At 44.2% G+C, this 25,988-nt stretch overlaps 1 protein-coding gene across 2 annotated transcripts in view; it reads left to right on the forward strand.

Moving 5' to 3' along the window:
- Window positions 1-2,047: 2,047 nt before the first annotated feature.
- TLL1 (tolloid like 1) overlaps window positions 2,048-25,988 on the forward strand; it is a 118,140-nt gene continuing 94,199 nt past the window's right edge. Inside the window, exon 1 of one of the 2 annotated variants that reach the window (XM_081925991.1) lies at window positions 2,048-2,890. In XM_081925991.1, coding sequence (XP_081782117.1) covers window positions 2,737-2,890 — 154 coding nt within the window. In that variant the 5' untranslated portion in view covers window positions 2,048-2,736. The remainder of the gene's footprint in view (window positions 2,891-25,988) is intronic. The other variant, XM_081925993.1, reaches the window with a different exon arrangement.

The following is a 25,988-nucleotide window of genomic DNA, read 5'->3' on the forward strand; positions in this document are numbered from 1 at the left end:
GCATGTTTTGGAGGCAAAAGGCCATTCTGTGAGCAAGCTCAGCTAAGGAGGGCAATGGAAGGGTTTTCCAATAAGGGCAGCATGTGAGTGGCAGGCCTGCATGTTCTACTCTCCTATTTACAAACCAAGGCTGTTCGTGCCTACCGGGAAGTTTAATCAACGCTCTGGACAAAGCCCTCTTTCCCTCTCTCTCAACCTTTCCAGGTTTTTGTACTAATCATCACATCTACCAGGCTCCTATTGTGCCTGGGTATCTTCTTTTCCAAACATCCCACCATCCTTCCAGGGCCCTGTAGTCAGCAGCAATTCTAACTGTAGATGTGATGATGAAGCAGTTTCATTGTAGATGTGATGATGAAGCTCACACATACTTTAACCTCTGGAAGGAAACTCTGTGGCTGGAGATTCCCGGAAGGCCAGCATCCCAAGTCCTGATCCGAGAGGCCTTTGGAGCTGCCTGTTTCTTTTCTTTGCTGCCCTCCTGGGAAGGGAAGCCAGGGTCAGTCTGCATGGCATTTGTTACCATCTTGCCGCTCTGTTTGTTGCTGGTGTTGTTTGTGTGTTTTGGTGGGCCGGAAGCACCCTGTGAGCATGTCCACTTGTAGGGAGATGAGGCCGTTTTCCTCTCCATCTTTTGCCCAGAAGGGGAATAATTCCGAGAAGCTATTAAGATAGAGAGGAGCCTTTGGAGAGCTCTGTTGTATAACAAAGCCAAGAGCAACTTCGCAGCGGCCCTTTCAAATGCCTGTTAAATGTGACACCACAATGTCAGCATCAGCGAAACCTGCCAGTTAACTTGCGCCTCTTCCCTCCTCTCCGCCTTCCGAGGAGACTTGTAAAAAAAAGAGGCGGGGAAGTGTTGTTGCTGTTTTCTGCCTCCTTTCTACAGTAAAACTCTCACCTTTTGACAGATTTACACAACTCCAATGTGTCTCTTTGGCGAGCCACCCCCTCCATCCCAGACTCAACGGTGTCATTTCTATCTGGATGTGTTGGTTAGGGTTGATGTTTGATTTGATATATATATATATTTAATTTTTAACCATTTAGGAGAGCTATGCCTTTTCTTCTCCTAGGCTTGATCTGAGACTTGCCTGGGGGAAAGAAGGAAAATCCAGCTCTCTCTCGCACTGACTCCGTTTTCCAACTGAACGCCCCGTTTCCAAGGGAAGGAGCTGTAGCTGCGACGGAAACTTTGCTGCTGGAAGAAAACAAAAAACAAAAACCCTCTCTTAACCTTTCGCATCCGCTGGAAAGCCAGAGCCGAGCTGTCTGCAAAAATAGATAAATAAATAAATAAATTTCTACCGCGCTGTTGGTGCACAACCTGCTTTTCCTCATTTATTTATTTATTTTTGTTAATTTTGCATTTGCCTTCACGTGTGTGCATACTTTTTTTTTTAATGTACAGCTGAAACGGCTTTCGTTGGCTGAACTTTGCTGATCAATGGTCCTCTTATACCCTTTTATTTAAACAAACTGTGCTAGGAAAAGAGAGAGAGAGAGAAACTTTCCTTCCTTCCCTCTCGCCTTTGCACGCTGGCAGCTGAAAGTGAGCGGCGGCAGCAGCAGCTCTCCTCCTCGAGCGAGCGCGGAAGGCGCTGCACTTCTCCTTCATCGCCGTTCTTGTCGTCGCCGCCGCCGCCGGGCGCGCTTCCCTTCTGCCCGCGCCCGGATGCCGGCGACCCCTGGACGGAGCATGGCTTCGCTCTGATCGCCGCCGCCGCCCTCCGCCCGCCCCGCCAAGCCCTGCTATGCCTCGCTTCTCCGGGCAGACAGCAGCCCTATGGCGAGGGAGGCGCCCCGGGCAGGCGCGCGTGGTGTTTCCCTAAGGCCGTCGAGGGAGCCGAGCAGCAGCAGCAGCAGCCCGGATCCTGACCCGGATTGTATGAATAAGTAAGCAGGATGCTGGCGGCCAGGACGAGAATTAAGAGGAGTGGAGGGAAGAGGAGGAGTGGGGTAGGGGTGGGGGTGGAGGGAAGCCCAGAGAACAACAAAAAAGAAGAAGAAGGGGGGGGGAGAGAGAAGCCTTGGCACTTTTCCTGGCTCCCTCCAGTGCAAGCGCTTTGCCATCACTGCAGGGCTACGGTGGTGGGAACAGACTTGTGACCCCCCCCCCTTCTCTCTTCTTCTTCTTCCCTCTCTCTCCTCTCGGCAGCTCGCCGATGTGCAGCCCGACTCCGCCGCCCAGTAGCAGGCGAGCAGGGAGCAGCGACGGGATCCGGAGCGGCGCGAGGCGATCGGCGGACCGGAGGATCCCCCGCGCTTGCCTCCGCCGCTGGACAGCCCAGGCGACCAGAGCCCCCGCGCGCAGCCCCGCGACGCCGCCGCTGCTGTGGCGGGAGAATTTGCAAGAGCAGCGGCGGAGGCGGCGGCAGAAGCAGCGCGGAGGAGAAGGGGAACCCGGGAAAGTTTGCTTGGCCTTTGACAGAGGCGAGGAGGGCAGTCAGACGTGGTGAGAGGAGCGGGCGAGCGAGCGCCTCTCCGCCGGGCGCGGCGGAACAGAGAAGCCTTTGCCGCCCCGCGCGCGTTTTCCTTCGCGAGTGGGGAAGCGCCAGGTCCGGATCGGACACCCCCAGAGAGGAGCGCGGACGGCCAAGCGAGCCCAGCACACAAACACACACACACCACTCTCTCACACACAAATACACTCGCGCGCGCGCCCCCCTCTCTTGCTGACACTCGGCGGCGCCTTGGCTCTCTCTCTCCCCGTCTGGGCTGGGGAGGAGCGTGACCATGCTGGCTTGGAGGGTGGCTCTGTGGCTGGCCGGCGTGACCCTGTGCGGCAAGCTCGCCCGCAGCTCCGGGATCGAATACGACGACTACGCGTACGAGCTCGACGGAGGGGACGAGGCGGAAGCGATCGATTATAAGGATCCCTGCAAAGCCGGTGAGTTCAGGGGACCTAGTTGGGCTCGCCGCCCAGACCCCGGTGCTTTCCCGTGCGCTCTTTTCCCAAAGTAGGGGCTGTCTGGTTTCCCTTGCCTGGGGGGTTGTGTCTGTGTGCGTGGAGGGGGAGAGAGGAGAGGAACGGGGGCAGCTCACCTGCTTCCTCCTCCGGATCGGCGTGGGACACTCCAAACAGGCATGGCCAGGAGGAAGCGTGAGAAGCCGGGGCAGGCGCAGTGGGGCTCGCGCTAGTCTTCCTTTTTTGCAATAATGCCGCTGGGGGCAGTTTTCGAAGAACCTGCTTTTTCCTCGGGCTTACGAGCCTGTGTCCTCAAGAGTGCATACACAAACGTGCTTTCCAGGCGCAGCAACCACAACAGAGAGAAATCTGGAGTTTGTTTCCCGTGCCCCTTGATGACGGCAGGAATCCTAACTTTCTCCGGGACGATTTCATCTTCTCTCTTTCTCTGTGTCTTTCCCCAAATCTCCGTCTCTCCACATTGAGGCGCTAGTCAAAACAGGTTTCTTCTGCTTGGGGCTACAGAGGAGAGAGAGGATGGGGGGGGGGACTGGCAGGGAGCAGAGCAGTCCTATGGCCCTTTCAAGATTTTTAATTCTGAATTGAGAAGGTCAAGGTTGTCAGGAAATCACTCTTCCACCCTCTGCCCCCACTTCATCTCATAGCTTTGCAGCGCAGCAGCAGTTTATTGGGCAGGGTAAGGTAATCTATGAACACATTTCTATTTGGATTGGATCCTGCCTGAACCAGAACAGACCCTCTGAAATCAAAAGGATTTAAGCTAATTATTATTAACACAAGTCTCATTGATTTCAATGGGTTTGCCAACCCAAATCCTCTTGATTTCAGTGGGTCTAAGCTTAGCTAAGTCTGGATCCAACTCTTTGTTAGTACATCTCATGCGCCAAGATTGAGAACTTGCATTGAAATGGGTCCTGGGGAGTCAGACTCAGTGAACCCTGACTCAGATTGACTTACAGGGGGGGGGGGAGCTGGACTAGATGACACATGGGGTCCCTTCCAACTATACATGATAGGCATTGGTGGGCTCCTCCTGCCACCAACTGCAGAATGGCCAATGGTCAAGAATGACAGAAGCTGGAGAGCCACACAGGTTCTCCGTCCCTCATGTAGAGGCTGCTACTCATGTTGAATCAATACTTGCTTGGCGAGGGATAGAATCGACTCAGTTGATCTGAGAATTAAATTGTTTCCACTACAGTACATAATCCAGGAGCTCTGCAATATGCAGCTGCCTTGCCTGTGCATCTTTACTCAAAACAAACTCCTACTGAAGTCCGTAACTTCCAGGCAGAGCTTTAGATAGTTTTCCACTTGCACCGCTAAACCGAACAAGTGTCCCATGTTCTCTCTGTCTGAACATTTGTGAACTTCTTGGTTATAGAACGCAGGAAATGGAGTTGATTGTTCATAATCTTTCCCATGTGGTTTTTGCATTCATACTATATAGACAAAATGTAATCCTGGTGTGAACAAAGATAGATTGTAAACATGGCTCTGTCCCGAGCTCTCCTTCCTTTATTTACAGCACAAGGCGATCTTTGGATCACCTGTGGTAGACATTTCTTCTGAGGGTAGAAAACCCATTCTCTGGCAGGCTTTGCTGAGTCAGTGATTTTCTTAATGGGAATGAGAGGGGGTGGGTGGGATTGCTGGCCCGTAATCACCCTCTGGAACCGGCAGGTTTATGGCTCCAGCGAAAATGCATGGAGAGAGAGAGAGAAATGCAGTTCAGTAGCTGGAGTCTTTGTGTGCTTTTCACTTAGGAAGCGGTAGCAACAGTAGCAGCAGCAGCAGTAGCAGATGATTCAGTCTTCAGCTTCCCATTTAGTGTACTGGAGATGGGAGGGTACTGCCCTTGTGGTCAGAGATGGGGGGAAAGTGCCCTTGATGTCAGGGATGGGGAACGTGTGGCTTTCCAGATGCTGCTCCCATCAACTCTGGCCACTGGGCATGCTGGCTGTGGCTGATGGGATATATTCAGGGTTTCCCATCCCTGCTCTAGGTAAGCCCTTCTTTTGCATTAAGGAAGAATTCCTGCAAACTATGTCCATTCTGCATGGGACGTGGCTTTCCCATGGCAATATCTTACTTCTCCAGACTTTATCATCTCCAGCTGCAAAACAGATAGGAGCTTTCCAGTGCAGTGGAGTTTGGGATCAAGTCCAAGGTGCCAATTCAGTTACAGCATAATTCCTCCACAGAGGAAAACACTTAAAGAGGCATACATGTGGAAGACATTATAGAGGAAGACAAAATGCAGGTGGATCTTGGGGGAAATACTCAGGAGTAGTAACCAGAAAGACTCAAGTCTCCTGTTCATGTATCATTGCTATGTATTCACTGGATCCCTGCCCCCACAACACACACACATTCCACATACAGTGGTACCTTGGTTTACAACCATAATCCATTCCGGAGGTCCATTTGTAAACCAAAACAGGTTGTAACCCAAGGCGCACTTTCACCAATGGGGCCTCCAGAAAAAAATGGGTTGTAATCCCAAAAAAGTTTGCAAACCAGGACACGCACTTCTGGGTTTGACGTGTTTGTAATCCAGAATGTATGCAAACCAGACTGTTTGTAAACTAAGGTACCGCTGTATCACTGTAAGAAAAGTGTTACATCAGAGTTGATCCCACAAAAATATATTTTCACAGCAGAAGCCTGTGGAGGTTTACTCTTAAGTAAATCCTGCTGGATTCAGTTGCACTTTCCCCAGAGAGAGTGTGCATAGGTTTGTAGCCTGAACCAGACTGTTCACTGAACAGTTACTGAATGGCAGATCTAAAGAGATTAAGGCCACTCTGGATTAGGAAACATGGCAAATTTTGCCTTTCAAATCATGGAACAAGTTTTTTTGAGTCTCTAAAGTCACTTTGACTGACAGTTAATTTTTGATCCAGGCAAATCAGCAGCAGTGGGTAGGATCAGAACTATGCCACTGGACTTTAGGAAAGCAGTTTTATTTTTTAAATAACCAAAACTGTTTTTAAAAGGATTTTTTTTTAAAAAAAAACCTGCAAAAAGCAAATAAAATAAAATAAAAAATGTATGCTGTAAAAGTTTCTACCAAGGTTGGTCAATAAATAATCACTGACATAGCAACTTAAGTGTCACTGGTTGGAATAAGAAAGAGGAAAGATCAATTCAGGGAAGATGATTTTACCACCTTTGGACAAGCAAAGTGGATCAGATTCCAACGTATGGGCGGTGGCGATGCTCATTCCTTCAACCAAGCTTTTGAATATTTCTCATTTGGGCTAGAAACCAAATATTCAAATGCTTGGCTGGAGTGCATGGAAGAGCCTTATGCCTCCCACGTGAATTGCTTCCATGCTTAAGGTGAAAACCCTGGATCTATCCAACTGTCTCGCCTTGAGGCAAGGAACTCTAAACTGAATTGCATCTAAGAGAGGCTTGCCTCACATGTTGGATGAACATGTAAGGCCACGCCCACTAGCCCTGTCCCTGGCTTCTGCTCAATGAACAACGGTAGGGAGGCCAATTTTGCATGCATAGATTGCAGGCATGAAGGATCCTCCCTTCAGACTTTCTGTCTGTACAAGGGGATGCCAGGAGGCAGAGCTAGTTGGTGCTGATGGGGCTGGTCAGTGCTCAAGTGCAGATCTAGTGTGCAAGAGAGACTTCTGCATTGGGCAATATCTGTGGTTCTTTCAGAAGGCTTTTAGTAGTAGTAATTGTGTGCTGTACGCTCTAGGGGTAGGTAGTAAATCTTAGCAAAGTTTGCTTCCACCCTGTGAATAGTGCTTTATATTATTAAATCTGGTGCTTGGGTTTTTTGTGGTCAAAAGTTATGATGAAATTGAATGTGCCTTAGGATAACCTCAAATTCAGTTTTCATTACAGATGAGTTAATATTTCAAAGTTCTCAATAAATGGAAGATCTGCTTTTCCAGATTTCCATGAAACATCAGCTTGATCGTGTGACGTGCATGTTAGATTTAAAGGCTATTTAAGTGGCTTGAGTGAGTTCATATTGGATCTGTTGGATCCCACTCAGTGACTTTCCTGGCATTGGAGTTATGGTTTTTGAGTCATGGCTTTTGAGCTCAAAAATGACATATTTTTGCAGTGTGTGTATATGCCAAATTCATTTTGAAAGAGTATTATAAACAACATTGGTCCATGTGCTGCAGCTGGAGAGTAAAACAAGTGCTTGAGCTTTGTGGTCCCTTCTTTTGCATTACTTATTTTGTTCCATGAGACTTAGTTCAGCCAAAGTTAGTGTTCCTTTTGGCCACAATCCTCAATTATTTATTCTTTTCGTGAAGAATGGGATCAAGTGGTTTGAGGTTGGAGGAGTGGTGGGTGCACCCCAGAGTAAGTGATTTGAGTAATGGCTGTGTTACTTGGTTGCTTTTAGTCATAATTATTGAGGAGTATGTGTTGACAGTGCCAGATATGCTCTCTATCGCATGATTCCTTTTCTAATCGTAGAAATATGTATCACCTTGGTATAAATTGTTAAACATTCTTTGCCTGTAGATGAGGAATGTACAACAGCAGAAGTCAAATGAATTTGCATCTGCTCAGCTCACACACAAAAATTAGAGACATTTTGAGCACAGCTATTTCAAGCTTCTGAGCTCTCCGGTTTTATCTATGTTTACTTAGAAGTAAACCCTGCTGAATTCAGTGTGGTTCGTTCCCAGCTAGGAATTCCAGCTATTGAACTTTCGGAGCCTGCCCCTGACTGGGTTTACTCAGACGTAAGTCCTATTGATGTTGATAGGGCTTACTTCCAAGTTTTGCAGCCAGGTTTGCAGGCTAAGGCTCTGGCAGTTACCTGGCTATGCTCACGTACCTGGTAATAAGTCCCATGGAGCATTGCAGCACTTCTGAATCAAGTTGTGCGGGATAGCATTGCCGGTGTTAAATGGGAAAAATTAATTTGTGTCATATTTTTGTAAGGTTTTGAAACGGTTAGCACAATGAAATGCTTAAAGTTCTGCTCAGTCCCAAGGCACATGTTCTAAAATGTTAGTGGCATGGATATTCTGGAGTAAATAAGAAAGGAAAAGAATGAAAACATATTGGTGATGTCAGATGTTATATATATATATATATATATATATATATATATATATATATTGCTGAGAATCAATGCATTTGATTTAATATTTCATGCAGAATAAACAGTTTATATAAACAAATATATATTATTTATGATATTGAGAACTTTAAGCAATGCCCTTGCTTTGAGCTGAGTTGTTTACAGATGCCTTTGGTGAAAACACAGAAAGAAAAACACTCAGCCTGGGAGAGATGTGAATTGTGCACTCTGCAACCATTGATATGATCTTGTCTTCCACTGGAGCTGCCTATCTCCTTCACTTCGAGGATACTGTATGTGCGAAGATGGATTAACCCATTTCCAGGCTTACATTTCTGGCGGCCACAACAAATGGCCTTCCTGCCATGCAGAGAGTGGTTTCAAATCCCTACAACTTTTGGCCTTACCTTATGTCCTGGCTCGCTAGGTTCAGGAAGGCTGATCACTGTGCTCAGAGTTCAGTGCTATTTTTTTCTAGAAAAAGAGGTGCCAGAACTCTCCATGAACTCCTCCCTTGTTCTCTTATAATGGCAATGGAGCCCACCTGAGAGGTGCCAGAACTGAGTTCCAGTGAGTTCCGGCTGAAAAACCCCCCTGCCAGAGTTTTGAGGGAGAGGAGCAACATGTCACGTTTTTAGATTTTTCTAGAAATCGGAATGTTGAAGAATGTGAGTGGCAAAGTTTAGCTTTCTTTGAGCTGTGGAGCTATTTTGAGATGAAGCAGAATTTCACGTTTTCTGGCTTTCGGGTAGTGGGGCTGACTGGGACTCAGATGACTTGAGGCGTGTGTGTTGGCTAAAGAAACTGGCCTTTCTACAGCATTATAGAGGCCCCAGAGAGCCAAGCGGATGTCTTCAAACTAGGTGTACTGGTGAAATGCAAGAGTTACACAGCTTTAGCTTTCTGGGCAAGGAAGTGACCAAGGACATAGCAAGCCCAACTAGACATCGATGGCTCTTCCTGTCCTATCTGTGTTGCAACTATAGCAACTATCATGCTCTTATTTTTAGCTTTCTTTTATGGTTATACCCCCCATCCTTTGTGAGGAAAGTTAGTCACACTGTCTACATTTACACTTCATTTTGTCTCAACCTCCCATCTGTTCAGTAGTTCTTCAACTGTTGCTCTGAGCAAATTTCCTTGCTGGCTGTGGCAAGCAACCCCATTCGCTTGTCCTTGTCATCTTCTTCTTTGCTTGTGGCATCCGGTTTCTTAAGGCTCACCTCCTCACATCTGCCACAGCCTTTCTGTTGGGCTGACATCTTCCACTGCTTCACCAGCAGCATTTGTGGCACCCTGTGCTTGTCTCCTGTACATGTGCTTCCTCCTATGTTGCAGAATATGAGGAGTGTGGAGAGCTAGTTTGCTCATCCTGTCTCAAGGCATAAGGGTTCTCCCAACTCTGCAAAGCTTCTCAGAAATAAGAAAGGGCGGGGGGAGAACTGGGTAAGGTGAAATGAAGATGGCTTTGCTAGAGAGACAGAGGGAATAGCGGGCAGGACTTTGGGGCAGTGGTACCAAGTGAGAGAGCAAGCAAAAGTGATTTGCTTCAACCAGTGTTTTGATTCACCAGCATCGTGGTCTGTTAGTTGGAAAGATGCCTTTTGCAGGACAGCTGAAGAATATGCTGTGAACGCTGGACCTTGATGAAGTCAGTCTTCAGCAGGCATAGGCAAACTCTGGCCCTCCAGATGTTTGGGACTACAATGCCCATCATCCCTATCTAGTAGGACCAGTGGTCAGGGATGATGGGAATTGTAGTCCCAAACATCTGGAGGGCCAGAGTTTGCCTATGCCTGGTCTTCGAAAGCACGTCAAAGTGCAAGTAGATAAATAGGTACTGCTCTGGCGGGAAGGTAAATTTCGTTTCCATGCGCTGCTCTGGTTTGCCAGAAGCGGCTTAGTTATGCTGGCCACAAGACCCAGAAGCTGTACGCTAGCTCCCTTGGCCAGTAACCTCAGAGTCGTCTGCGACTGGACCTAATGGTCAGGGGTTCCTTTACCTTTACCTAGGTAATAATTTCATCCATTTATTACAAGTGGGCAATGTTCAGCTTCTAGGTCAGGAGCAGGGCTTCTTTTTCACCCCTGGGGCATTTCCTTCTGTGTAACTGTCCAGGGGCCACGTACCAATAGTGAGCAATGCCAGAGGCAAAAGAGGACAGAGCAATCGATGTAATTTTTACTTTTGTACAGTAAGCCAGTTTCTCTCACATCACTACTCTCTATCTTCCTCCAGCCAGGCAAGTCAGAGGCACTATAAGAGTTCAAGGATATATTCCATACAGGCAAAAACACTTGAGGAGGATCGTGTGAAGCAGAGCTGGTGAGGGGTGTGGCTTGGAAGAATCCCAAGGGCCAGAGGGAGAGGCATAGAGGCCACATTTGGCCACCAGGCTTCAAATTCCCACCCCCAATCTGCAGGCTATATGTAACAATTTTGTTTTTGTTTTAATCCTGAAAACTCTGTATATAAAAAGGTAAAGGGACCCCTGGCCATTAGGTCCAGTCGTGATCAACTCTGGGGTTGCGGTGCTCATCTCGCTTTATTGGCCGAGGGAGCCAGTGCACAGCTTCTGGGTCATGTGGACAGCATGACTAAGCCACTTCTGGCAAACCAGAGCAGCGCACGGAAACGCCGTTTACCTTCCCGCCGGAGCGGTACCTAGTTATCTACTTTTGAGTCATTGTGGTATGAGAGAGTAAACTGAATATGTTGTTGGCATCCATCTGTCTCGAGAAACAATGGGGTGCACATCTGGGGATGCAGCCATACCACTGGAGAATCACAGCAGCTGCTGTGGCTGCAGAGACCAGTAACTCCTAACTGCTGCCTCCCGCATTGTTTTTGCTGCATTAGTAGCGCCAAAGTGACCTCTCCTGGGTGCAAGCCTTGGCAGCGTATATGGAGGTCCTGGGCTGCCCAGATGAGAAGACAAAACCCCCGCTCTCGGCCTGCAGAACAATATTTTTGGCACCAGATTGGTTGCAGGAGTTTCCAGAAGGAGGCATGCAAGCCACCATCCAACCACCTTAGGGTCTCCACTCTGGATTTGTGTAGGGTTTACTCCTTAGCCTTTTCTTTTCCCAAAGACTCTGTGGTTTAAAAAAGCAAGTGGTATAGTTTGCAGTGTCTGACAGATTATTACATGCCTTCATTGTCTCATTTAGCCCCACAAAATTAATTTTGAAGAAGAAAGCCTCTGTTTCTGCTGCTAGACAGATGGCAGTCTGAGAAGGTCCGCTTGACAAAGGCCAAGCAGTGAGTTGGGATATTCAACCCCAAAGGCTCAGATTCAGCACTCTGTCTGCTGGGCAGCACTAGCTTCTACGGACATTCGAATGTGAGTCTGTGGTTTTTCCCTTCAATATTTAAAAGTAGAGATTGTAATGATTCAAAGAGGAAGAGATCAATTTTGGTCTAAAATAGCTCCTGGGCTCTTGTTTTATCGAAGTATGTGAAAGATGATGCCTGAGGGGAGGCAGTCTTGGTAATTAGCCACCTGCTCTGAATACTTAGCATTGCTAAGGTGATGTTTGCCTGAGAAGAGGACCAATAAATGAATAGGTGACAGATCTTAGGCTGCTTTTATTGGCAAGAACACACATTGTATTTGTCGTGGGATTTCATAGAATCATAAAATTGTAGAGGGCCCAACCCCCTGCAATGAAGGAATCTCAACTCTGCTTAAAAACCTCCAAGGAAGGAGAATCCACCACCTTCTGGGGGAATTCGTTCCACTGTCAAACAGCTGCTACCATCAGAAAATGCTTCAGAAGTTTAGTCAGAATATTATTTCATGTAACTTGAAGTACAAGACATCCTTTTCGCATGTACCACTGGCAATCCAGGTGTCTCCATTTTATATTTGTGCAGCTGGTTCTTCCTGCCTAAGTGCAGAACCTTACATTTGTCTGTATTCATTTTGTTAGTTTGGGTCCAGTTCTCCAGTCCATTAAGTTCTTCTTGAATCCCGGTTCCTGTCTTCTGCAGCATTGGCTACCCCTCCCAGTTTGGTATCATATGCAAATTTGATGAGCATCCCCTCATTTCCTTCATGCAAGTCATTTTTAAAAGACTTCAAGCAACAACGGACCCAAGACAAGAATTGCTTGCTACTTTTTTCCAGGATGTTGAGGAACCATTGGTGAGCACTCTTTGGGTTTGGTCAGTCAACCAGCTACAAATCCACCTAACAGTTACCTCATCCAGCCCACATTTTACCAGCTTCTCCACAATAATATCATGGGGAACTATGTCAAAAGCTTTACTGAAATCAAGATACCCTACATCCACAGCATTCCCCTTATCAACCAAGCTTGTAACTCTATCCAAAAGAAAAGAAAAGAAAAGGAAATTCAACTGGCATGAGTTATATTTGAAAAACCCATACTGTGTCTTACTAATTATAATATCATTTTCTAAGTGCTCACAGACCAATTGTTTAATTATCTGTTCTAGCACCTTTCCTGGTATTGAAGTCAAGTTCAGCAGTTGGCAGTCACCTGGGTCTTCTCCCTGCCCCCGCCCCCCATTTTTGAAGATGGGGACATCATTTGCCCACCTCCAGTCCACAGGGACCTCACTTGTTCTCCAAAAATTCTCAAATATTATAGACAGAGTCTCTGAAATTATATCTGCAAGCTACTCTAGTACCCTTGGTTTATTTTGCAGGGCAGCTTTGAGTTGCTCTCTGAAGCAGTTAGCTATGTAAATAAACTCTTATTTATACTTTGTGTTACAACAGTTGCATAAATGTTAGATAGCAGTTGTAAAACTCTTGAATGGAAACTTTTTCCACACTTATCATGAGCTGGCATATTTACTAGCTAGTCAGAAAGAGGATTTCCATATATTTGAATAAACATGGTGGGATTCTGACATCTAATGGACCAATTGACCTCATTCTGTGAACTCCACATATAATTCTGAAAACAGTGATGTGACAGGCATAATTCCTTGACCTATTTCAGCCTGGCTTCTGGCCTGGATAAAGAACAGAAAGGATATTAGTTGCCCTGGTGAACAATCTTTGCCTAGAGATAGAGGCCAGAAGCTTTAGGAGCCAGGCCGTTACCTGCTATTGGTGCTGTGCATGTTAACACTGGGAGAGCATTGAGGTCTGCTTCTGAACCTGATGCTACTATAGGAGGATCAAGGTCATTAATTAGGTACATCTGATATGCTGACTGCTTCACTTCCCACATCATCAGAACCTTGTAACAGATACCCATGCTTTTGCAGCCTCGGAAGCGCTAACTACTGTAATGTACCCTATGGAGGGATGCCCCGGACAGCAGTCCAGAAACTGAATTCAGTGCACATTGCTGCAGCCAACCTTCTGAAAGTTGCTGCCACTGGAGCAATCTAGGATTGAGGGAGGGAGGCCTTTACCTCTGCCACCCTTGCCCACTACCACTACTGTATTGAGCTGTCACTGCAACTGGGGAGTGATGGATTGGCAGGGTTTGGGAGAATTGCAGGGAAGTTGAACCCAGTCTGAAACATAACACCAGCCCATAGAAATAAGCCATTGATCCATCTGACTCAGTATTGACTATAATCACTTGTGGTGGCTTTCCAGGGTAATCAGATACTGTAAGAGTCTTTTCCAGCTTTTTTCTGGAGGTGCCATAAAATGAATCTGGAAGCTTTTACATTCAGAGCTTGTGTCCCACCATTTCCCTGTGGTCATCAGGACCGTAACAGTTTTCAAATTTGGGATTAAGCTGAGAAAAAGAAGTATCTTTTCTAATTTTGAATTAAAGGAGGGAAGCTTGTCTATCACTATTCTTCGCTTTTATTTCAGGAAGTTTGGGGAAAAATATCCACAAGGCTTTCAAAGCTGTCCCATCCAGTGTGATAGATGGGAATTACTGAAATACTCCACGCTTTCCAGTTCATGGAGATTGCTAATTTATTATGTACAGTAGTTATAATTAATTTGGGAGAATTCTTTTCTCGTTTCCCCTGTTTGGACCTATTATAAGAACTCAAACGTTCTGCTAATAATACATTACAAGTAGTTCATACAGAAATCCGAGTCCTCACATTTTGCACAACAATGCCATGCAGCCAACCTTTTGTTATGACCAGCCTCATACCCTCAAATAAATGATGAGCAGAATTTTAGATATACCTCTTACATAATATCAGTGTTTATTTCAGCATTTTGCATACACAAGCCAATTTTATTTGGTTTCATGAAAGATAGTTTTAGAACAACTCAGTGGGTGTGAGAACATGATGGTGATGAATATCTGAGGTGAATTGCCCAATTTCACCATCTGGCAAAATTTGCTTTTCTGCATTTATATAAATAAATGGCACGTTCTGTAATTTCATCCCACGTATTGAAAGTGTAATTTCCCCCCTTTCTAATGTTTGAAAAAATGTAGCCTATAAGTATTGGAATTAATGAGTAACCAAATATTGCACTATAGATGAATATTTCCTGAGTCAGCAATAAGCTATCTAACTATTTTTTTTAAAAAAAGACTTTATATTAGAGACCAAGACCTGCTAGAAAGTTAGGCATGTTTAAGTACACTTAGGTATGCTTGAGGATGCACCTGTGATACTTTCACTGGCTGCTGAATCACATATCTATTGTTTACCAGCCTTCCCCAACCCGGTGCCCTCCAGGTGTTTTGTGTTACAATTCTGATCACCCCATCCAGCATGACCAATGGTAAAGGATGATGGGAGCTGTAGTCTAGCAAATCTGGAGGATACCTGGGTTGGGGAAGACTGTTACATATGGTCCTCAAATGACCTTGGCAGATAAATTGCACTCTTCTCATTTGGCTGTACAAGAATCAACTGACATCGCCACTATTTCATAACCTGTCAGGTTCTGCATCCTCCACTCTCCAACAAACCACTCTCTTGTCAAGTGGTTCTTACCGAAAGAGTTTTGACAGATGTATGGTTGACATTCGCTACCTGAAACTTAACTCTGTGTTTTCAGCCAAATAGTTGCCGTGATGACGTAAAATGCGTTTACACCAATGAGTTTTCCCATGCTTTCAAGTACAGAAGGAAAAAGTGAGTGTGTTAAGGGACATCCTTTCACCTAGTAGTCATCTCTGTGATCACTGTTTGCCAGAGAAGCATGCCTGTGATCAAAGAGATGACTGGTGTCTTACATGACTGCATGGGAAAATTTGGTAGAGACTAGGTTCCAATTGAAACTTTTGTGTATACAGTAGCTCATTTGTATTCCTGTTCCAAAAATATATATACTGTATGTATGTGTGACTAAATATTGATGGAAATATCAGCATTCATAGTTCATTGCAAAAAATAATAATGGAAACATATATATGGTCTTGTGAATCAGGAGTCACTCCTGCTGGTGGAAATGCAATTCAGTTTCTTGTAGGAGTGTCAATTTTTGTTCCAAAGTAGTCAGAATTTAAATTACTGTAGCTGTGCTTGCATGATTACAGATCTGTCTTTCCATATATTTTTAATTGTTAAAATCACAAGTGGAAACCATTACGATAGTCCTGCTAGTATTTAGACACATGTTACTTGAAAGTAGTACAAAGAAGTAAGTATTAATAAGAATAGCTTGGCTAGAATCAGACCCTCATAATCTATTATTATTAATTAAATTTCTGTACTGCCCTTCATCCAAGGATCACAGATACATACCATAGAAACAAACAAAAACAATAATCCTGCCCCTCACAGTTTAAAAGGCCATAAATTGTTTAATGGACCAAAGACCTGGGAGAAGAGAAATGTTTTTGCCTGGCACCTAAAGGTATGTAATGAAGGCATCAGGCCCATTCTCATGTTGTTGCCCATTGGATGTCTTGTGGAGGAGGCACACAAAGAAGGGCCTCAGATGATGATTGCAGGGTCCAGGTTGGTTCATATGGGGAGAGACAGTCCTTGAGGTATTGCGGGTCTGTGCTGTTTAAGGCTTTATAGTCAACACCTATGAATTTGGCTGGGAAACAAATTGGCAGCCAGTGCAGTCAAGCCAGGATTAGTGTTATATGCTCAAACTGTCTTGCCTTGCTGAGCAACCCAGCCACTGAATTCTGTACCAGCTGAAGTTTCTGAACAGTCCTCAGAGGCAGGCCCAGGTATAATGTGTTGCAGTAGTCTAACCTGCAGTAGGTTACCAGAGGATAGACAACAGACATGTCATTCTCTTATATTCTTTAGTCAAGAATTTTCTGATCAGTGATAAATAGGAATAGGAATCAGCTTATTTGTCCTGATTCCCCCTTAAAAGGTATATGGATTGTCATGGCTTTGTCCTCTTCTTATAGTTTAAGTGAGAGAGCTGAAAATGTAAATTCCATGTTTTTTAGAAGGAAAAACAAAGCTGATAGTAATATTCTAGAACCCTCAGTCAGACTTCATCTTGGAGTAATGTATTCAGCAATTCCTCTTGATATCAACCCAGTTGTAGAACCAGTTGTGATTATTGTATTCAGCTTACGATTTATGGAATGTGAGTGATCTGGAGACATTGAAACAGCAGATAGTGTGTTGTTCACCCAGTACTAGAAGCCTCCCAGAGGGATGATAAAGACAATGGGTGATCAAAATGACTTTCTGTGACTCAGACATCTAGAGAAGACAAACTGTCGAAGGATTTGGGTGCAATTTGCCTCATCAGCACTTTAAACTGGACTTCAGCAGTGAATCATTCTGCCTGAAATAAAGAGCTCTTGGTCTCCAGAAGGTTTGTGGGTGTTAGAGATTTTGGAAGAACAGCAGGAGTTCAGAGAAAATCTGAGTATCCCAAGGAACACGGCTTTCTTTTTTCTTTCTTGTTATTGTTTTTAGGCCACAGTGAATAGTTTCATCTGTTGCATACTCTTAGCAAAGTGTGCCTGTTTGCGCTTGCCTTATTCTAAACAAGTGACTGTGCTCTGTCTCAAATTGTATTTTGGGATAGATGGTGCTGCTTCTTACTGCTTATTCATCATGCAATTGCTTGGTGAGCAAATTCATTTCCACTGGGAAATGTTCTTTGTTATGCCTTTTCCCATTTCTTTTTAAGTTTGTTTTTAGTTTTGTAAGTTTGCATGTTCTCTAGGTTTTCCCTCCACCTCTTTTTATTTTGGTGATAGGCTGATTGTTTGCCCCCTAGTTCAGGAAGATTAACTGTATACATAGTTCTCTCAAATATTTCTTTACAAGAAAGTTGTTTTAGTCTAAAAAGGGGCTATGTGCGTATGTGTGTTTTTAAACCTTTGAAGTATTGTACTATGAAAAACGTTAAAACTTGGGTAGTTGAAAAAAGTAGTTAAATCTATTTGAAGCAAAGGTCTCTCTCTGCAAAAGTCGCTCAGTGCAAGCTGCATTAAATTATTCAAATGCTATGTTTGGAGTTCTTTCTTTTGCTGGAGCACTGAATGCATTCATAATAACTATAAAATATGCAATAAAAACTTCCTAAATTCGCTGTAAAAATACATTAGAATTTTGTGGCAGGTAACCTGTTTATTCAGCCCAGATTTTATAAGCTATATAATTTGGGAACAGATAAGGGTTTTATTTGCATTAGTGCAAATGTTAACACCGATTCAGCTGCACACAGGAATGTAACTCTGTAGGACTGATAAGATAAGGGGAAGGCTTATAATCCAAAATAGTCAAAACATTGGAAAAGTCCAGAGTTATTTAGTGGGTTTTGCTTATATACAAAAAAGTGGACTTGCATTTGACTTGTTGAGCTTGAGGATCAAGGAAGATTAAAGCAGTGGTAAATCCATGGGGCCTCAGGGTAGATCAGGTCTTCTATTTGGCCCAGAGAGCAAAGTTAGTGCAAAATGATGCACACTTGGAAAACATGTCCCAGCTTGATATGTGAACCAGCAGGGCGATTGCTAGCAACTTTCCCCTGGTGGACATGAATTCATCTCCAACTTGTTTTGACCTTAGCACAGCCCCATTTTGTGGGTGAAATCAACAGACAAGGGGCTCCAAAATGTCTGAGCTCACCCTGGAGGGTTACTGCCCTTCCTCTGTGGACATACCCAAAGAAAGGATGCAGATTCATCAGCGTGTGTGAGAGACTGTATTCGTAGATGTCTCATGTGCAGGGGGTGGAGAGAACCATGCCTATATGACTTCTTAGGAAGTATTAGCACATACCCTGCAACATTTCTCCGATGAAAATAGGGACATCCCATTCCATAATGATAATTTTACTATTTATACCCCACACATCTTACTGGGTTGCCCTAGCTACTCTGGGCAGCTTCCAACATATATAAAAACATAATAAAACATTTTAAAAAACCCTTCCCTATACAGGAGTGCCTTCAGATGGCTAGGGAGTCAGATAACTCCATACCCTCCAACATTTATCCAATGAAAATCAGGACATCCTATGGAAAAGTGGGACATTCTGGGATCAAATCAGAAACCGACTTCTCTAAATTAGGGATGTCCCTGGAAAATAAAGACACTTGGAGGGTCTGTTAGCATTTTTATTATTATTATTATTTAAAAACGTGTCCTTCACTCATATTGTCAAACAGAGTAACACATTTTATTACAGACAGTGTCTTCATTCTGTTGTATAAATCCCATTAGAGCTATAATTTTGGACAGGGACAGTTTTTTAGAGAGACTGTCAGGGCTTGTAGTACAGCACACAGAGATATCAAGACAGTTAATAAATAAATCAAACACATGAAGTGCATTAACGTGACTGTGTTCATTGTGTTGGTTTTTTCGAATCTGGTAGTATAAATGAAAAATGAGTACTTGGTGCCACTATATGCTCTCAGTAAAATCATGCTGACGCGTTCACCAAAAATTTCATTGCTGTATGATTATTATTTTTTTAAGTTAAGTACTTTTTAAAAAGTTTCCACATTGGCCTTGGCGAATGTTATGCCATGCACAGGAAAACATAGAAATACTTCTTCTTTTTTTAAAAATATTTATTGGGGTTTTTAATAAAAGAAATACAAAAATAATAAACAACATTGCTTTGTTTTAACAAAATTTCATAACTTCTTTAGACTTCCTCACGTCTCCCGCTCCCACTTACATCGTTAATAAATTTTTCCAAGCAAATTATCATCTTATTTGCCATTTTGTAACCACTCATTTAAATATAATATAACAGTTCTCCAACAAATTTTGTTTCTCTTAATCTCACTTATCATCAAATTCCGATCCAATTTAGTGATGGCCAATTATTTATAACCAAGCATCCTTCTTAACATTCCACTAAATCACAATATTTCTGTAGATAAATCTTAAATTTCTTCCAATCTTCTTCGATCCTTTCTTCTCCCAGGTCTCGAATTCTGCCAGTCATCTCCGCCAGTTGCATATAGTCCATCAGTTGCATCTGCCATTCTTCCAGTGTGGGTAGATCTTGAGTTTTCCAATTCTTAGCGACAAGTATCCTTGCTGCTGTTGTTGCATACATAAAGAATGTTCTATCCTTCTTTAACACCTTCTGGCCGACAATACCCAGAAGGAAGGCCTCTGGTTTCTTAGTGAAGGTATACTTAAATACCTTTTTCAACTCATTATATATCATTTCCCAGAAGGCCTTCACTTTAGGGCAGGTCCACCAGAGGTGAAAGAATGTTCCTTCATTTTCTTTACATTTCCAGCATTTGTTATCAGACAAATGGTATATTTTGGCAAGTTTAACTGGGGTCATGTACCATCTGTATATCATTTTCATTACATTTTCCTTCAAAGCATTACATGCAGTAAAGTTCAACCCAGTGGTCCACAACCTTTCCCAGTCTTCAAAGGAAAACATAGAAATACTTCAATACCCATATTCTGCATATGCTATCATCCTACATCAGACATAGCTGTGCCTGCTTTTATCCTCAAGTACTTATGACACAAAGAAAGGGTAGGATTTGCTGATTAAAGTAGATGTGATTTTGCATTTTTGATCCTTCGCAATCAAATATGAATAATGAACATGTGCCAAATCAAGTGCACATATATTTAGAAGGTTCAGTAGTAGTGGCATGGGTGTTGTTGTTTAGTCGTTTAGTTGTGTCCGACTCTTCGTGACCCCATGGACCAGAGCACGCCAGGCACTCCTGTCTTCCACTGCCTCCCGCAGTTTGGTCAGACTAATGTTTGTAGCTTCGAGAACACTGTCCAACCATCTCGTCCTCTGTCGTCCCCTTCTCCTTGTGCCCTCCATCTTTCCCAGCATCAGGGTCTTTTCCAGGGAGTCTTCTCTTCTCATGAGGTGGCCAAAGTATTGGAGCCTCAGCTTCAGGATCTGTCCTTCCAGTGAGCACTCAGGGCTGATTTCCTTAAGAATGGATACGTTTGATCTTCTTGCAGTCCATGGGACTCTCAAGAGTCTCCTCCAGCAGGCATGGGTGTAGCCAGGATTTTTGTTACGGGGGGGGGCAGGCCTTTAGTTAGGGGGAGCAGAACCTCAGTTTGCTATGTATTTTTCTTGATTTTTTTTGATGGGGGGGGCAGCTGCCCCCTGTCCCCCCTTGGCTACGCCCATGAATAGTGCTTAGGAAAGGCTAGGGCAATGCTTCTGAGGTTTCACACTAGATAGGGTGTTTTTTGTACTTTGGGTATGAGGACTGCTTAAGAAAGATTCAGAACTTGTCTGACCAAGATGGGAGCTCTCTAAGGCACACTGAACTGAAGCAGCAAACTCCAAAACGATCCAAGGTGCTTTGGATGTGGAAATAACCCCACAGACACAGCATTTCTGCCCCAAATGAAACTTTTCTCCCCAGCCTTGCCCTATATGGAAAGCACCAAGGTAGGAAAAGAGCGGGGGGAGTTCTTTTGTGACTGACAGGTCTAGCTTCTAAACAGGGATTGATTCCACTCTAATCACAGTACTCTGAGAAGGGATGCTGACATATCACCTTGTTCTGTACTTTTTCTAGTTCTGCCAGTGGTGCTTGCTTGCAAGAGGCTGGGAATATCTGCTCACCTGGGGCTTTGGGGGAGTGGCATTTGCTGCACGGCCTGGCCAGTTCTGGGAGAAATCAACTTCTCGAATGGCCAGGGAGGGAGGGGATGGCCACTGGGTGCTGCCCTCCCCCGACCGTGCCAGACCCACCATCCAGGGTGAGCTTCACCCACAAGCCAACTGGGGCAGGGGCACTGGGGCTGTGCACTCCCCACACCTGGCATATTTAGCAGGGCGACCTTGCCACCTACCTACCCAGACTGCTTAGGGACCTGCTCAGCAGGGGAGCAGGCAAGGTGTAAGACACCTTGCTATGATTTATGTGTTCAGAGCCAGGGAGGAATTTTCTCTGGAAATCATATTGGCCAGCTTCAGGCTTCTGCCTGCCTCATAACAACTGTCACAACTTTGGCGGATAATATGTTGGGCTGTATCCTTAATCATGCAGGTTCCCCACTAAAGGGGTCCAGGAGGGTGACTCTGTCCAGGAGTCCACACAGGGACCAATGAGCCAATGCATCTCTCCCAGTGGCAGCCTGTGAGGGATGTGTGTGTCAGCCGATCCATGTTGGGGGTGACTCCCCACCAAGTTCCTATCTGGTAGCAGGTGGGCTGCCTGATGCTGAATTCATGCCCAATGCCTTAGCCAAACCTACTCTTACCTGTAATTGATAAAGTTGTGGCCTAATTCAACCCAATATCAATCTCCTGTGTTCATTTCCTTGGTCTTCCCCACACTGGCCGTAGACATCATGTATCTGTGGCAGCAACAGGGATATATGGATGTGCCTCAATCCATCCTGACATTCATTTGCGGTCATGTTCATTTCATATTTCATTTTCTGTTCCTCTGCAGTTGGCTTATTTGGCACAACTCTATTTTAAAGGTTTATTTTCCCTCTGCCAGGCTTGTAGCTCTGGTCCTGAATGGAGTTTTGGAATAGTGGGAAATTAAACCAGCATGATTTATCCTGGAGTAAATCACTCAGGTTTCCTTATAGATTGGATTATTCTGTCCAATGTACATTTTGAGATGTTGGATATGTCTGCCATTTTGTCGAGAAATCCACTGGGGATGGGCGAATCTCTGTATTTCCTCTGTATTTGACACTTCCGTATGTTTTAAGCCATAATCCCATTCCATCTCATCTCTACATTAATGTGTGATTTAATTAAAAACATAAAAAGTAGGAGCTTGAAAATATTACATTCCTCAGGCATTCCTAGATGTGATGGTTATTTCCCTGTGGTGCAATCCTATAGAAATGAAGAATGTCCATGCAGTCATTTCTGTGAGCCAATTCCATGGGTGGTGCTTTCCACCTGATTGGCACTGAGAAGAGAGATGTCAGCTGAGCAGAATTTCTCTGGATATTTAGAAGTACCGTATATACTTGAGTATAAGCCGAGGCACCTAACTTTAGTACAATATGCTGGGAAAACCTATTGCCTCGAGTATAAGCTGATTCACCACACCACAAACCTCCTAGTGGGCCGGAGTGCATGTGTGTCCGTGTGCAAGTGCACGCGCACATGACAGAGGCGGCTTCTCTCTCCCCTCCAGCCCCTCCTGTCCCCCTGCCTACCTAGGGTGCTGCCAAGAGGCAGAGGCAGGTGGTGGCAGCAGCAGAGGAAGAACAAGCAGCCTGAAAGGGCTGCTTTTGGGCTGCTCGTTCCTCTGCCGCCGCTGCCAGCCTCTGCCGCTCACAAGGCCATGCACAGGAGCCATGACAATGTCCTGTGTTAGGTGACTACACTTCCTGTACACTGTAAATATGTACAGCTTTCATCTTGCTTGCTTCAGTTTCCTCCATCTTCGGCAGAATAGGCCAGTCAAAAAAACTGATTTATGTCTGGAAATATGCAAATCAAGAATAAAAAAGTTGATAGGTTTGTTTCAATCTGGGGAAACCTTTAGTTCTGTGAAAGTCTGTGGAGCTTTGCAAAAATGACGTTTTAGAAGCAGAAGCCATCCGAAGAGTTTTCATAATCTCATTTTAATGAAAGAAGAATGGAAATGATAGTATTTTCAAGCCTTACAAGATGGAAATCCATGACAGTAAATATTAGAGCACAATCCTATGCATGTGAATTCAGAAGTGAGTTCAGTGGATACAGAATTGCAGCTTTAAGCGATGAAATAGATGCAAAAGAGCTGTATGACTGGATGATACTATCCCACCTGCTAGCTTCTGAAGATAAAAAATCCCAAACCCTAGGGCTGAAAATGTTATACTGTAGGCAAAAGATTTCCAGAATAACAGGTGACATTTGAAAAGAAAAGAGCTGCTGTTTGACGTATTAGCGTATGATGTGTTCTGCTTGGTTATGTTGTAAATCTGTTCTGAGGTGGTTACCATTTTTGGATCTTGTGCTTGGCCTTGTTCTATAGCACAGTAAACAGGAGGTTAGCAGAATATATTTCTCACGCCATTTAGCAACCAACATTCATACTTAATGACACAACAGGGTGATGTCACCCTTCAGATAAATTCTTGGTCATTTGATGGCAGTTGGTGGGCTTTCTTTGCTGTCAGACTAATTAATCAGTCATCAGGACTCTGGATATGGAAAGCAGAAGAATGTAAAGCCTTTTTTTGCCATAATTGAAATTTCTCCTTCCTGCACTGAACATATAATTTTAAAGGGCCATCTTTAACTTCTATTGCATGTACCAAAATCTTAAAGAGGCAGTGGAAGGCAAGAAAAAGTTTCTACTGTAAAAAGCTGAGTCACTGTTAACAAGTTGGTTACCGCTATAAATGGCTTGCCCTTTCTGAATAGCTCTTGTGGAGCACAATAGGCCAGAGAAAGACATTTATTGTACCCAAAGACATTCACTTTCTGCTTCTAACAACATGCCAATAGGGTTTCTACACCTAGATACCATTTCTAAGAAATAAGGAAGACTTTAAGGTGGTGGAAGCAATTTGGAAAGAACTCACTTGCAAAACATAAACATATTTTATTAATGAAAAAGAAACATTTTTAAAATGTTAGTGAAACTTAACATACAAATAAAAGAGCAAGCCATTCAGAGTGAGAATCATATGTGAAGTGTTTATAGTGGTTGCAAGGAATAAGTGAACTCTTTCTTCTAAGGAAAATACAAGGAAAATACAGCACCATCATTTCCATCCAGAAGCCGGAAGGCACCTGTTAACGAGCCAATGACTGAGACCTAGACTTTAATGAATTGTGTTTTCCCTTCAAAATATTGTAAAAGGAAAAGCCAAGAAGCTTTTCTAATTTGTGGGAAAACAGCAATGGAAGTGGAGACAGCATTGAACTTAGACTACATACCCAAAGATAACCCTTTATTTATTTTGTTTAAAGAAACATACAAAGAAAAGTCTTGCACTTGAGCTTTCATTTTCAGATTTTGGATTCAGTGGTATAGCCTGGGTGCTGACATCCAGCACGTGACAGTTTAAGGGGCCCCAAATGACTACTCAGTGGCGTAGCGTGGGGGGTGCAGGGGGGCCGGCCGCACCGGGCGCAACATCTGGGGGTTAGGGTTAGGGGGCGCAAATCCACGGGTTAGGGGGTGCAAATCCACGGGTTAGGGGGTGCAAATCCACGGGTTAGGGGGAACAAATTACTTGCCTTGCCCTGGGTGCTGACAACCCACGCTACGCCACTGTGACTACTCAGAAAGTTGTAGGCTGCTGCTGGTCACTGTGGCATCTTTTATTTCTGTTTTTAAAACATGGCTGGCCATGCGTGTACATGATTGTGGGTGATAATTTTATTATTTCTACTTCAAAAACATAACCTTTTCTGCAACAAAATGATGATTATTCTCAAGTAAATGTTTTTAGAATCTGGGCAGCAGAAGCAAACTCTGTTTTATTCCTGTATTTGTGATGGTACTATGATGTGAAGCTGCACATGCTCAGAGTATTTATTTTTCTTCAGCATATTAGGAATGTAGAGTAGTGGTGATGGTCAGGGAAGGACAGAAATGTTAACTATGTAGCCTTCACAACTAAATTAATGAACATGGCTTTCTAAAGCACCACTCCGGGAAGGTGTCCTGGATGTAAAATTACTTTGGGGGGTTTGTGAAGTTTTGTTTTTATATTTTTAAAAATCTGAACAGACAACTCAGCTTGCTAGCTGAGGGATACCTGTCTTTCCATGTATGCTTTCAAAATCTGTACACAAGTGCTGAAAATTCTGTTCATTCTTAACAAATGAGAGATGCACAATAATTGCTCTCAGGCCAAGGGAGCCAGCGTTTGTTCACAGACAACTTTCCGGGTCATGTGGCCAGCATGATTAAACTGCTTCTGGTGCAACGGAACACCGTCACAAGTGCCAGAGTGCATGGAAACACCGTTTACCTTCCCGCCACAGCGGTACCTGTTCATCTACTTGCCTGCTTTTGAACTGCTAGGTTGGCAGGAGCTGGGACATAGCAATGGGAGCTCACCCCGTCGCAGAGATTCAAACCGCCAACCTTCCGATCAGCAAGCCCAAGAGGCTCAGCGGTTGAGACCACAGCTGAAAAGCTGATCTACATGTCCCTTTCTCCACATACATCATATGCAGATAACATTCATGATCTGATCTTGTGGAGAGTTATGCAGCATGGTTGGACGTTCCTGGTGATGGGTACTGTTGTGAAAACTCTCCATGTGGATTGAGAGGATGCTCATAGGAAGCCAAGCAAGCCATTAGAGCAGCAGTGATGCATGAATTCTCCCCGGTTTGATTTGGAAACAAGTTATTTTCAAAAAATTGGTAAATAGGTTGCTGGAGCCCAGTTCTGAAATTTGAAAACCCTGTTATGCGGCTGCTGACATCATTGGGAGCACAATAGAATCTAATTTCCTTCTCCTTTGAAAAGCCTCCAAATGGCCCACCTTCGAGCACTTATGCAATCCCTGCTCCTTCTTTCCCTTCATCCCAGAGTTCATGGTATTCCTTTCACTTAGAATGCTGCTGAGCACGTTCACTGTCCCTTAAGAGCATCAATAAGCACGTAAATGTAATATATTATGTGCTTGAACTGGTAAAGCTTTTGACAAGCCTACTCTTCGCCATGATAGACTGAATGCACCAGATA

The sequence above is a fragment of the Podarcis melisellensis genome (assembly GCF_964234715.1).
Source record: "Podarcis melisellensis genome assembly, chromosome: 9".
In the NCBI taxonomy this organism is placed as follows: Eukaryota; Metazoa; Chordata; class Lepidosauria; order Squamata; family Lacertidae; genus Podarcis; species Podarcis melisellensis.